Below are 15,093 nucleotides of genomic sequence, written 5' to 3'. Positions count from 1 at the left end.
TGGTCCAAGACAACAGGCTTAAAAATCTTAATAGTTAGAATCTACCAGTAGGGCATATTGAAGCCTGCCACACAGTTCTTGTCAAACAGATTTTTACTGGATCCAGGCTATAATATGTGGATTGACATACCTGGGCATGAATCTTTAATATGATTTTTTGTTTAAATCAAGGTCACTATGGGTTTTTTAACTTTTTATTTATTCTCTGTAAATTTCACATCATGTACCCCAATCTAACTCATCTCCCTGTCCCCTTATACCCACCCTTCATTCTTGACAAACCCCCTTTCAAAAGAAGAGAAAAAAAACCCTCACGGAAGCTATAATATGTCACGGTCTGTCACACGGTGCACCCTTTTGTCCACTTCTTTACTTGCAAATGTGCATTGCAGTGAATCCATTGGTCTGGCTCCAGGCCTCTGGCTTCTGCTACACTATCAATCCTGGATCCTCATTGGGCCTCCTCTCTGATATTCTGTTGTTACCCTGTGTCATGGAGATCCTACAGTTTGGGGTCTACAGGACCGGCCCCTTCTTGCACTCCAGCAGTTCATCAATGACATAATTGTTTGGGTGGGCCAAGTCAAAGCCCTGGTTATGTGCCTGAGTGATAGCTGAGATGGTCAGCCTACCAGCTTTCCTGTACTGCCCCAGCTAGCTCATTAGTACCACAGCCAGCAAGGGACAGAGCCAGCTCTCAGACCCTCGGGGCAACACCCACAGGGCCAGTTCTACTGTGCTGCCCAGGAGAGGTGCAGGGCCCACTCTCCAAGATTTACAGCTGGTGCGGGGTATGGTCAGCTCTCCAGCTGTCATGCCTTCATGGACAGCTCTCCCACAATGCCTAGGCAAGGGTTGGGGCCAGCTCTACACAGCCATCAGACATCAACATGGCCCCAGGAAGCAGCCCAGTCCAGGGGTATGTACCTAGCTTTTGGTGGTAACAGACCCCTGCTGTTGCAGGGCCATGGACCTAGACATGGCCCTCCATGGGAACATAGGCCAGGACCTCACCGTGGCCTTAGCTTCTTCCTCACTTCATTGTGCACACATCTTTCTGCATCTCTTTCCCTTCCATCTCTCTACCACTTACTTGCTTATCTTACAGTATCAAGAGCCTCTGGGTGTCTGGAGTTGTCTTAGGAGTGCTATGCCCTGCGCATGCCCAAGTCCGCAGGTGTGATGATCTTGGGGGTGCTCTGCCCACCTGGGCTATTCAGTGCCTTACTGGGGATTGTCTCCAAGATATGATTATTTATATTTAAAGAAAGGCTGCGCATAAAATACAGAGAAAACTCAGAGGAAGCAGAGGTCATGCAAGATATTTTTTAAAAGTGTCCTTTAAAATGAATTTTTCTTTAGTTTAAAACACCCAATTTTACAAAATTAAAGATATAATTAATTAAATGAAAATCATCATGGAAGAGCTAGGAAGATGCCAAATCAGTAAAGTGCTTACCTCGAAAGCATGAGGACCTGAGTTTGCTTGGCTAAGACCCACATAGAAAGCCAGGTGCAATAGCATATGCCTGTGATCACGCCAACAGCAATATGGGGAGGACGAGACAGGCGGATCCCTGGAAGCTTGCCACCAATAAGAGACCAGCCATATCTCAAACAAGGTTGTAGGTGCCTGAGGAACGACACAAGGTGACCCCGTGTGTTAGAAAAAGAACTTTTTGCCATGTTTTAATAAGGCATGCAAACCTTATTCTAATAGAGATATTTAAATTAGTTTTTTATTGATTTGTTTAATTTCCTTACACCCGGATCTCAGCTCCCTCCCCCTCCCCTCCACCACTCTCACACTCCCCTCCCTCCATTTCCCACTCCCTTCCTCAGAGACGTGAAGGCCCCCCCACGGGTACCAACCCCTGGCACATCTAGTCGCAGCAGGACTAAGTGCATCCACTCCCACTGAGGCCAAACAAGTCAGCACAGCTATGGGAAACAGAGTCAGGGACAGCCCTACTCCAGTTGTGGACCCACATAATGACCAAGCTGCACGTCTGCTGCATGTATGTAGGGGAACGAGGTCATGCTTTTTGCTTGGTGGGTCGGTCTCTGCGAGCCCCTATTGGCTCAGGTTAGTTTACCCTGTAGGTCTTCTTGTGGTGGCCTTGACCCTTCCAGTTCCCTCAATCCTTCCTCCCACTCTTCTGCAAAACTCCCCCAGCCTGGCCTGTTGTTTGGCTGTGGGTCTCTGCATCTGTTTCCATCAGCTGCTGGATGAAGCCTCTCAGAAGACAGCTATGCTAGGTGCCTGCAGTCATAGCAGAAAATCATTAATAGTGTGGGGTGGGCTCTCTCCCATGGGTCTCACGTTGGGCCAGTCATTAGTTGGCCATTCCCTCAGTCTCTGCTCCACTTTTCTCACCACAATTCTTATAGGTAGGACACATTTGGGGTCATAGGTTTTATTGGTGAGTTAAATTAGGTATTTTTAAGAATCCATTCTCACATGAAACAATGTTATGAGTGTATAAATTTAAGTTCATACAAAATTTTAATATAGTTGATTTAATACTAGTTCTGTGTGCCTAAGCATTTGTACACATTAATTAATTTAGCCCTTTCAGGAACCTGTAATGTTGGCATGTCATTATCCCTGTTTTCTAGATGTAAAGTTAGAACAGTAAATAATGTTCCCAATGCCACCTGACTAATAAAGGCAAAACTGAAATTTGAACTGGACACCTAACCTCAGAGCCAACACACTTGAATTTCTCATTGCCTTGGGTAGAATTTCAGAAATTATTTATGATTCTAGAAATATCCCATATCTTCTCTGTCCAATTTTCATGACTTCACTAAAGCATATTTACTGGTTTTTGTTTTTGTTTTTGTTTTCCTAGGTTTATGTTCCAGATGAAAATAATGCTGTTTTGGGAAGAAACACAAATAAACAAGTTTTTGAAGGCTTGACAACTGGACTTCTCAGAGCTGGTGCTGTGGTTTTTAGCTGTCTGATTGCCAACCGACCAGATGAAAACAGCCGGCCAGCTACACCAAAAATATCAACACAGGAAATGAAAAACAAACCCTTGCAAGGTGATGCTTTTAACAGCCGAGTTCAAGACCTTATCAGGTAAATCATTACATTTCTTTAAATGTTTTTTTTCTTAAAGATTTTAAAATAATATGAAGTTAGGGCCCATGAGATAGCTGTAGTTTTTGCAGCATTGTCCATAAATGTTTCGTAGGATCTATACCATCGTTTGTGGAAAGAAGGAAAAACAACGTAGAGCTCAGCTGCCACTCTCAGATGTGGTCCCATAGTCCCACAACTCCTCACTAGCAACACTTTCCTATCAGAAGTATCTGAGGGCTCCTCGCTCACAGTCACATGTTTACTTCAGCCTTAATATAGCTAGAGTACCATTTATGGAGCACTTCTTGCAGGTAAAATGTTGAAGTCTGCAGTTCTACAAGCATACAGCTTCTAATTTAGACTAGATGAAGAAATTGTTGGGGGAGGTTGAGTGCTTTGATGAAGACTATGTAATGTGTTAAAAAGTAGTGAGGACAGCTGAGACTGGAGCTCACATCTAGTTAGACTCTCAACATCTGTACACTTTCCTCCACACAAATGTGGCCTTTTCTGACACCTGTTGGGGCCTGCCCTGCTTCCTTCAAAGGTCTCTTTTGCTCCAGGGAAATTTACTCCTACTTTAGTGTCTGAACTTTTTGTTACTTGTGAATCTTGAATCAGGTAGAATGTTTAATTTCCCAGCAGGGTTCCATCTGGTGTTAATCAGTTACTGTTCCACCACTCAGCAAGCCTTCTGTGGTCTGCACTGATCTTTGGATTCCAAATCCATGCAATTTGTTTTTCTATGAAACTTGTGGTAGGTTAATAGAGAAAGAAAATGGCCTACTCTGCATTTGTTTCTTTTACAGCTCATAAATTTCCTCTGGCTTGTACTGATTTTGGGGGAATAGTTTCATTCAGTATCTTTCTTACTCATGATTACTTCCTTTGCTTACCCCTTCATCTGTCTACCCACTTTCCCAAGCATATTTATTACTAGAGAGCACCAGGCCCTTTGGGTCCACAACCATTTATCTTAGAGCACTTGACTTTTACCCTCCCTGCCCTTTCTCTCAGTTGCTTGATCCCATTCAATTTCCTTCCTGTCCTTTTGGTCATTGTAGCATTTAGCCATCCCTGCTGATGAATGCTGTTGTGTCCCAGCAATCTCCCCTAGGCTATTTTGTGATGCAGCAGCCCCTGCATTCCTGTCACCCAGACAGTTTAGCCCCATGCCTTGACTGTGATGAGGCAGAAGGCCCAGCCTAATGCTTCCACACAATTCCAGTCCACCTTCTAGGAGAAAATGCACATGTTACTAAGTTACCAAATCCTTCTTAAGGGAGGACGGTATTGTGGGGAAAGTAGTAGTGCTCTGCTGTCAGGCCAGATAATGGGTGGCTTTGAAGAGGTGATTACACAAGCCCAAACACTTGGCAGTCTTTCCCCTACTTGAACAACATTGCAGAAAGTTGTTTTCTTGAACATAATGAGTTATAATATTGATTTGCCCAGCCCCTTGTTTCACATCTTATCAGTCACTTTTGATGATTTTACGGAACATGCTCACTTTGCCCTTTGAGGATGCCTCACATAGCACACAGAGCATGTATTTATTTCCATATTTGTTTCCTCACCTTCGCAAATAGGAACTCACAGGAGACCATACTTTATCTCTGTGCCTCACGGGCAATGTTGTCACCTGTAAAGCTAAGTGGAAAGGTGTCATTGCAGTCTCTGGAGCTGTTGTCTGACTTGCCCCTGAGATGGGTCTTGAGCAAAGAGACCTCACAGGTCTCTTTCTTCTTACCTGGCACAGAACAGGCACGAATATGTTGTTTTCAGCGTTTAAATGTTCTAGTTTTTTAAAATATATCAACATGCACAGAAACAATGTTGTAGATACTGTGTTCCAACAGCTGGTAACTTTTTTTCTTTATTAATCTCAGATTTTAGATTTTTTCTTATTGTAAATAAAACAAATGGCACATCAAGGACTACCTCCTTATAGTCACCCTTTACCCATTCACTGTCTTCTAAGACCCACGTCATTACCTTAGAGCTGGCACACACCATTTCCACGCCTGTTCTATGTGCCTGTATGAGTATGTGTGAACATCCATAAACAATATATTCTACTTTAAATTTTATGACTTCTTAAAATTTATATAAATACTCTGATAGTATTTGCCAATTACTAATTGCTACAATTAATTCAACATGTTTTTAATGTTACTAGTTTTAGCTGTTCTACAATTCTGCTGTATGAATAAGCTCATAATATTTACTTACCTGTTCCCATAGGAAACTGATTCCTCCCATTCACTTTTCATTAAAAATTGGAGCTGATATCTTTGTAGACATGTTCTGTGTTTGTAAGAGTTTCAAGGACATATATTTACAGGAGGCATTCATGGATAATAGGATAAATTAATATTAATCTTTACCAGTTAATACCACATTGTTCTCCATAATAAATGTATAATTTTCCATTTCTATCATCAAAAAGTAGGACTTCCCGTTTCCCGTATTCGTGCTTCTGCAATTCTCATAGATATAAAATGATAAGTGGCTATTCTCTTCATTTACGTTGTGCTGTTCATTACTGAGGTGGAACACTGTTCCTCACTATCACATGAATCAGAATTTCGTTGTAGAAAACAGAACCTACTGTAACAAATTTAAATTGAAAGGATTAAATGTAGAAAATTAGGTGCCTACAAAATTATCTATGTTGGGTCTCTAGGAACTCCTAAAACAATAATGTAAAACTGTAGGACTATTATATGTGTACACATCAAGGACTACTAACTCCTTAAAAATGAAGAATTCTGATAGACCAAGGGACTGAGGAGATTGCTCAGTGGGTAAGAGTTCTGGCTGTGAAACTAAGTTTAAAAAAAAAATGCTACCAATCACACAGATTCTCTCTCAAAGAAGAGGAAATAACACTTACCACTTTACTTTATGATGTCAATAGAAACACTAATAACTAAGTCTGACAAAAATCCCACATCAGTGTCCCTTATGATGAAGGTAGCAAAGGAATCCCTGACAAACTTTAAGCAGTTAAATCCTGCAGCATATTAAAAGATGACCAAGTGTGATTTATTCTTAAAATGGAGCACTATTTTAATATTTTAGCCCATATTAATTGCTTGTCAAGGAAAGATAATAAAAGGTCAGATATTGTAAGTGGGTTTTTTTCTCCTGCTGAAAGATCCCAGAATAACGACTCATGAGGCTTATTTATTATTGTACAAATACGTTAGCCATATGGCTAGGCTCTTTTCTGCCTAGCTCATAACTTAAAGTAAGTCATTTATACTAATTTACATTCTGTCATGCGGCTGGTTACCTGAGCTCAGGTACTATATGCTCCTCTTCCTCACAGCTTGCCATCATCACACACCTAGCTTTAACCCAGAATTCCTTCTGCCTGACAGATGTCCCACCTATATTCTGCCTCAGCCATAAGCCATGAGATTTTTAATTTCATCTATACGAAACACAAGAGATTCCTTCTACAGTCAAAGATTGTACCTTTCTGTCAAGCTAAACTATTAACCTGCTACAGTTTCATGGATGACAACAAAAGAGACAAGGTACCCTAGTGTAGAGAAAAAGAATTTTGTTACTCTCAAGAGTTGGATTTGGTTTTGCCCAAGTTTCACAGGAACAACAGCGGGCCTAACCAAGTAGGTGTTGCACATAAAGTAAATCTTTGTCACAGCTGAGGAAACTCCCTAATTCTTTCCCTCCCAATTCCTCTATCTCTCCACCACCACTTTTTTCTCCCAACTTCATGTGTTTTTGTTTCAAATCCATTTGGTGCTACAGTATATAGGATACACATAGTGTAGGAGCAGGAAGGTGTCAGCAGCCTCGTCCCTTAAGAAAACTGACACTCCTTCTCTCAGCAGCCCTCACTTGCCAGTAGCTCCTCAACTAGGGGTGGGACCCAGTAACCCTTTCCCTATCATGTTGGGATTTTGGCTGACTTGATTTCATGGAAGTGTTGGCATGCTGTCATAGCTGCTGTGAGTTCGTGTGTAACGTTGTTGTCATGTCTAACAAACACTGTTGTGCTGAGGATGATCTTTCCATCCCCTCTTCTTCAGTGACCCCTAAGCCTTGCAGTGGGTAGAAGGATGGTATAGGTGTCCCAGTTAGAACATCACTCCATGGTCTCTTATGCTCTACACATGGACTAATTATGGATCTCTATATTAATCACCATCTACTACAAAAAAAATGATTCTGTGATCAGGGCTGTTAAATGCATTAATCTATGGGCATAAAAATAAGAATTTAGAAGGCAGTTTATGCCTATGTCCATTTAGCAGAATAATAGTATTAGGTTCTGCCCTAGGGCAATGACCTCACTAGCCCCAGAGGCCTAGTAAATGCTGCCAGGCATGAGTTCTGTCTTTTAGAGGGGGCTTTAACTAGGGAAAGTACTCGGTGAGCCTCCTGACATTTGCACAATGTTGGTATATATTGGCAGGCCAGTTATTGTACCCCACAGGGTTTATAGCTGGGTAAGATTGTTGACTACTTCTCTTCCCCAGTAGCATGCATAGACCCTTCTAGCACTGTGAAAACCAGTCACTGGGGATGACTTGATTTCTCTAAGTCCTCTGACTGTGACTTATATGTGGTGTCGTTACATATGTCTTTTTTCTTGTCCACAGTCCTGTCTAGTATCACACATTGAGCTTACTTGCTATATCTCTTTAGTGATCTTTAATTTGAATTATTTTCATTCTTAGTATCTCTGTTTTTTATGATATCCAGTTTTCAGTGGGCATGGCAAGTTATTTTGTGGAACATTCCTAGTTTGCCCTCCTGATTCAATTAAGGTTATGCATCTTTTTATTTTGACAAGTAGGAGTCTTAATGTTTCTTATGTTCTTAACAGTGATTGTATTTTAATGGGGAAACTACAATTAGCATTAGAACTTTAAATTGGTAACAAGAGTATTTGTGTAGCAGGCCCATGTGGACAGTCCTGGGTAAACTCAGTGGACCACAAAACACATGGTAGTGGGAGGGGTTTTTATTGGGAGAAGAGGATAAGAAATTGTGAGGTGGTCAGTTGGAGCAGAGTGTAGTGTATATGTGTGTGGGTGTGTGTGGGTATGTTTGTATGACTGTAAAGAATAAATTAGTTTTTGAAAGTGTATCTGGAAAGCATCAACTTGTCTTCTAAGTCCCTATGTTGTGGTAAATTTGGTTCCCTAGTCCTTTGTTAAGACCATAGAGATCATTACAGATTTTTTTTTTACCTATTGTCAGAGTCTTCAGATCGGGAAGAATGATCAGAGAATGGCTGATTATTTAGTACTAAATCTAAGAATATTGGTTCTTGAGTTCTGTTCTTCAAACCTATGTTCTGTCTGTATGTTGAGGGATCCAGGCCTGGATGTGCTAAGATTTCTCATGGAAGATAAAGACATTGCCATCTGTGCAGACTGAGACATACTGTTCTCTCTCACTAGCTATGTGGTGAACATGGGTCTGATTGACAGACTGCATGGCTGCTTCCTCTCAGTGCAAGGCCCCGTGGATGAGAATCCCAAGATGGCCACGTTTCTGCAGCATGCTGCAGGATTTTTACGTGGGCTGTGTATGCTGTGCTTTGCTGTCACTGGAAGGTAAGACCCACGTGTTCGAGCATCTCTTAAGTTTTGCCTGTCTTTGGATTTCACTGCTGTGTGGCAGTCACTTGGCCTCCTCTCCTGTATTTCCCTTGTCATTGGTTTTCCACATTGAGACATGTATTGCATTTTCTTTGAGGGTGGGATGGATGTTCCTGTCAGAGTCTGGTTTTTCACTGGTGTTATAAACTTGACTGTCTAAAGACCTGAATGCAGCCAGTTCCTCTTCTACTTAGACCCAGAGATGGCAGATGGTCCTCCAGCAGTCAGTGAGCCAGTGACAAAACATAAACCAAACCAAACCAGGCAATTTGCCCAGAACAGCACAGCCTCACCATGACATTGCTGCCACTCATCTCCTTTCAGTGAATCTCCTAGATCATTCTTGTCTCTACTTTTTAAAGCAAAGTGCCAGGGACTGCTATGGACTTGAACACCACCCTGTAAGTTATCCTCAGAAGGTATCGAAGCAGAGGCTGAGATTCAAGACAAACTTCGGGCAGAATGCATGGAATTTTTTGAAAGAAGGAGAGGATAGAAAGACCTGGACAGGGACAGGAGCTCAAAAAGGAGACCAACAAAGCCAAAAAAAAAAAAAAAAAAAAATGCTGGGTCCTGGCCACCCTGCAGAGACTGATACCCCAAAGAAGGACAATGTAGAGAGGACCTAAAACCCCTGCTCAAATGTAGCCTCAGTTTGCAAGTGGATTCCCTACTAAGGAGAACAAGGGCTTTCTCTGGCATGAACTCAGTGACAGGCTCTCTGATCACCTTCCCCTGGAGGGTATAGTCTTGCCAGGCCACAGAGGAAGACAATGCAGCCAGTCTTGATGAGACCTGATAGGCTAGGGTCGGATAGAAGGGGAGGAGGACCTACCTTATCAGTGGACTAGGGGAGGGGCATAGGGAGAGAAGAGGGAGGAAGGGTGGGGTTGGGAAGAGATAAGGGATATAATAATTAATTTTTTAAAAGGGAACAAAAGGTATCCTCAGAAATAATTCTCAGGACAACAGGACGGTTCAGTGGTTAACACCCACACAAGCCTTATGACTTGACTTTGATCCCCAGACCTCAGGGTTAAAAGAGAGAAATCTCAAAACTTGCCCTCTGACTTCCACTTGTACATTGTTGTGTATAAGTGTCCAGAACTCACACACACAATAAAATTAATAAATTAAAAAGCAAAAGTTCTCTACAAAAGATATGGCCTCTCTTGGGTGTTCTTTTTCTCTGTTAGTAAGAGTCATTCACTCACAGAGACTTAGTGTTTTGATAGGACTATGATATATCACTGGAGTATAGCAAAGACATTCAGTAAAGTAGTTTGCTTAAAATTAAATTCTAAATACCACTTACTTGTATTTTGAATTTTCTTTCATTACATATTTTAAAGTTTTGTCACAAAACATTATTTGAAGCTTAAATAATCTAGCTTCTTAAAGAAAATTGACCCATCTTATCATAGCATACAGAATGTAAGTGCTGTGTACATGGTGTTTAATTAGAAAGGCATTTCTTCTAAAATAAATATTGGTTCAGTCCATTACACATAGGATTCCTAAACTCACCTAAGCTTTGTATTTTTAATTTATTTTTTTAATTTGCTACAATTTATTCACTTTGTATCCCAGCTGTAGTTCCCTCCCTCATTCCTTCCCAATCCTGTCCTTTCTCCCTCTTCTCCCCTTTTGCCCCTCTCCCAGTCCTCCTGCCCTTCTGTCTGACCCTAGACTATCAGGTCTCATCAGGACTGGCTGAATTGTCGTGATCTGTGGCCTGGTAAGACTGCCCGCCCCCAAAATCAGAGTGAGGTGATCAAAGAGCCAGCCACTGAGTTCATGTCAGAGACAGTCCCTGTTCCCCTTACTAGGGAATCCACTTGGAGACTGGGCTGTCATGGGCTACATCTGTGCAGGGGTTCTAGGTTATCCCCATGAATGGTTCTTGGTGGGAGTATCAGTCTCAGAGAAGACCCCTTTCCCCAGATTTTTTTGCTTCTTTTGCTCTCTTTGTGGAGCTCCTGTCCCCTCTAGGTCTTTCTATCTCCCCCTTTCATAATATTCCCTGCACTTTGCCCAAAGTTTGGCTATGAGTCTCAGCAAATACTGCTGATCCAGTCCCTCACCTCCAAGACATTTATAGGAAGATTAAAACTGTCTGAGATTTCAGGGAAGCAAAGTGTTCAGTATTTCAGTTTGTTTCTGCCTAGGAATATAACTGAAGTCTGCCTTTCTTAGACTAGAATCAGGAATAGACATTACCACACTGCAGAGAGTTTAGACATAGGAATAGTTGTCTGGACATTGGCACCAGCTTAGAGCCCTCTGCCCTGTACAGTCAGTTCTCCGTGGTTGTCTCTTACCCAGCAAACCCTTCTACCTGTAGTACACACTAGTTCAAACTTGGCAGCATTTTTGTCTGTGTTAGCTGGGCTCATTTTGAATTGAAATGACCATCACCAAGGTAAGCATGTGTTTCTGTAGTCTGTGGTCTTTACCTCTTGATTATACAAATTCAGTCATTTGAAGTCTATGGCACTTGAAAGAAATATAAAGGTCTCATTTCCATAGGGAAAGCAACTGAGCCAAACTGATGTGAGTTAGTACTCAAGATTTCTGCATTGGTATTTCTATCACTACACCGGACTTGATATTACTCAGAATGTTAACACATGTACTTATTTGAATTTTCTCATTTATATATACGGAGAAAAGAATTCTTGTCTTTCATATTTGATCTTGATCTTGTCATGGGGCACTCACTGAGCTTCTCCTGTGTTGGATGTTAGGTTTGATACTAATAACACTGTCCGTGAGGAGCCCAGAGTCTAAGATAGAGTCAGACATACAAATGATCGGCTACAGCAAAAGAGACTGCACACAGAGGAAGGAAAACACCTCCAGAGAAGGTTAAGAAACACTTCAGTAGAATGAATTCGGGGGGGGGGGGGGTTGTTAAAACAAGTCTCACTTTGTTGCCCCTCTGCAACTCCTTATGTAGAGCAGGCTAGCCTCAGATTCGTAGATTTGGCCTGCCTCTGCCTCCTCAGTGCTGAGATTAAAGCTGTGAGGCTGAACTGTGAAGCTGAAGGGAAATGCAGTACAGAGTATGGTGAAGCAGGTGGTATCGTGCTGTTAGCCCACCTGACAGTCCTGTTTCTCCACCTGAGGTTGTTCTCTGCCAGAGAGGGGGGACTAACCCTCAGTGAACCAGTGAACCTGCTTTCCGACGCCTCACTGGAACAGTTCTGATGCATGTCTCACAGGGTTCCCAGCAATAGCCTATTTATTAATAATTCCTTGGGCAACCTTTCACCTGCTCGACTTTTTCACAGATACACAAAAATACGTTTATGCCTGTATCCTTGTGTAAAGACCTGCTTTGGGGACAGCCCAAGCTAAAATACATGGATATTTAAAACTCTGTAGCGTTTTGTGTTCAGTTTCATGGAGAATAAGGGGCCATTAATTGAGCTCCTTAATGTTAGTTCTTGTGAGGCTCAAAGGAAAACAGAGGCCTACTGCCACTGAGTTGTTTGAGCAGGATCAAATTTCTATTCTAGAATGTGCACTCCTGAAAAGTATAGAGATGGCTGTAGCCAGAGGGTTAGCAAAGAGACTTTTGTCATAGTCCATGTGAAAAATTTGAGTGCCTCTAGACCCGGTGAAAATAAAGAGGGCAGATACAGTAAGATGAGGTAGAATAAATTAGATAGCAAACGGCTTGTTGATACGAGAGATGAGGGGAAGGATCTGGGTGAATCTTCAGGCTTCTGACTTAGAGTTTTGAACAGTAAATGAGTGTAGTCTCCAAATTAGGAAAGATTAAGTAGTTGATAGTAATTTACTCTTGATAGTTTCTAAAAATTCTTAGTTACCTTCAATATAATTTTTGTTCAACTTCAGTTGCTTAGCAATTTCTGTTAGAACTTATTGCAAAAGCAGAGTATCCTGTACATAAAAATAGGTCCAGGATATTCTAGTAGATTTTTGTGTAAGCTGCTATCCTCAAAGTGGGAAAAATGATCCCTAATTACTCTTGTCATTTTTCTGTCTCCCAGCATTTCCTGAACACCACAGACCAGTGTATGGGGCTATTCTACCACTCAGATTTGCTCCTGTCTGATGTTTACAGGTCACTTGCGCTGTTCCCTGTCTTCATAGAAAGTATATTTCTAAACTATGAACTACAGTGACCCTTTCAAGCATTTTGTTTCATGCTTTAGAATGTCTGTGCTAGCTCACAGCCTAGTCTGAGAAGTAGGGTCTGTGGGTTTTGCTTTATTGTAATAGTTTACATAATGCCTGTTTTGGCTACCAGAGACTAGCTAGAGCCAGAATGTCAAGGAAGGCATGTCCTTAAAGCCCTTTTGTGAGTAGCCGGAATAAAAGACAAAGAAGAGCCTCAGAGGCCTTTAAAAGTTGCCTCTTGAACTGGCAGAGCCTGAGATAATTAAGGAAACTAATTGATAGCTCAGGCTTTGAGTAAACACTCTGCAGTCTGCCAGCAGCCAGCCTTTTGTGATGGAGATTGAGAAGGTTCACGTTTGGCCTCCTCTCCTATTGTGCCCTTAATCTTCTAATTTTTACCTAGGTGTTCTGAAAGACAATTTGGGTGTCAGAATTTGCGCTGTTAATCTATGCTTCAATATGGGAGTAGAAAGCATGGGCCCATGATTTCTATACTGGCTTGATTTTGAACAATAAACTTGTCTTTATTTAAGTAAAAAGTGAAAATGTGATAAAAGAATTGGTTTTAGTTTAGGATTATTACAGAATTTTAAAATGAAAATTAGATACAAACAGTAATTCTTACTCACTCAAAAAAAGCTGAACTATTTATTGTAGGATTTTCAGAAATGCTTATGTTTTAGCCTTTATTGCTATCAGTTTTCCATTCTTGGTCTTACAGAAAGTAAAAAGAAAAGGATAGTTTCAGGTCCCAGGCAGCATCCTAATCTACAATCCACTGAGTTTAGCCTCTAAGGTGTGGGTTCCTCAGCAGCACTAAGAGGACCAGAAAGTAATGAGCTTTCTAAATCACAGTCAGCATGGAGCTCTTCACTTACCCTGCAGTGACTGACCAAATTCATAACTACACTTCCAGGTGTGCAGTAGTGATTGAGGACCAAGAAGCAGTAAGCAATAGTAAAGTAAACAAGCAAACATATATATTAATACTGTAATGCTTGCAAACCTTTCGACTCTGAGGGAAGAGCTTGTAAGACATGGTTGATAATGATTGGCTGGAGGAGACATCTGAATTTTAAAATCATTTTATAAAAAGGAATTTTGTTGATATGTATATGTTTTTCCATTTCTATTTTCATATCCAAACTATGCTAACAAAATTAGTTGTTACCAAATGGCATTTGGAATCCAATGTCATAAAAGATCAGAATGATTTATAATTTAGCCCATTAATTATGTGGATATAAATGAGTGCTTCTCAAGTGTTTAAGGATCCTTCCAAACCATTTGTTCAAACAAAAGTAAACTTTTAATTCTGCCTCCCTACCTGTCTATTTATTCATTGAACAAATATTTATGTAGCACTTGCTCTATGCCAGGTCCTGTTCTAGACTCGGGAGAAAGCAGAAATGAGTCAGCACTCCCATTATGTTCTCAAGGGCCCAATAAGTTAAGAGGAAAATAAGGTGCAGATACAAATATCCATGATAAAAAAAGATGAGAAGGAAAGTAGACTGCAGTGAGTGCGTGTGCTGAGCAGGCTGCCTGGCACATGTAAACACTCAATAAATGGTGGCCACTGTCGTCATCAGAGGCACCCAGAGGAGGAAGAGGCCACTCTGAGCTTAGAAGAATTAAATAATTGTCTAGAGTAGCTAAAATTTAGTCCAGGACCTGAAATATGGAAAAGATAAGGAATATAGATCTGAGGAAAAGATAAATAACAGAAAATAGCATAAGCAAAAAAGACAGAAAAACATGAATAATACCCAATGTTTGGTGGTGGTTGTAATGCCTTCCAGATGATGATAAGGTTAAAATGTAAAAATATAAATTATTTTCTGTTATCTTGTGGTGACAACAGTGTCATTAATAGCCTTTGAGGAGAAACATGGCCTGCTAAAACAACAAATTTTGAAGCATTGACAAGTACTGTATGAATGATGTATTGGAGAGAAGGAAAAAGGTGGCGATTAATGGAAATGGAAGTTTCACAAGATGCCTCGGAGATTCTAGAAGTCAAGGTTGAATGAAACAAAATTCCAGAAACAGTGGGAATAGTCCGGATGCTCACTAGCTCTGCTGAAGCCAGGAAGATAAACATAGACAAGCTAGGAACAAATGGGAGGGGAGGGTTTATAGAGTCTAAAGAACGTGTGTGTGTGTGTGTGTGTGTGTGTGTGTGTGTGTGTATGCACTATTTAGGCTATT

General features: G+C 41.1%; 1 protein-coding gene across 3 annotated transcripts in view; it reads left to right on the top strand.

Moving 5' to 3' along the window:
• Nucleotides 1–15,093, top strand: part of Scaper (S-phase cyclin A associated protein in the ER) — a 334,907-nt gene that overhangs the window by 280,283 nt on the left and 39,531 nt on the right. For all 3 annotated transcript variants that reach the window (XM_060374235.1, XM_060374232.1, XM_060374222.1), the window contains 2 exons: nucleotides 2,856–3,088; nucleotides 8,533–8,688. In XM_060374235.1, the coding sequence (XP_060230218.1) occupies nucleotides 2,856–3,088; nucleotides 8,533–8,688 (389 nt within the window). The remainder of the gene's footprint in view (nucleotides 1–2,855; nucleotides 3,089–8,532; nucleotides 8,689–15,093) is intronic.

The sequence above is a fragment of the Meriones unguiculatus genome, chromosome 1, assembly GCF_030254825.1.
Source record: "Meriones unguiculatus strain TT.TT164.6M chromosome 1, Bangor_MerUng_6.1, whole genome shotgun sequence".
Lineage (NCBI taxonomy): Eukaryota > Metazoa > Chordata > Mammalia > Rodentia > Muridae > Meriones > Meriones unguiculatus.
This window is presented reverse-complemented; position numbering and strand designations above follow the sequence as displayed.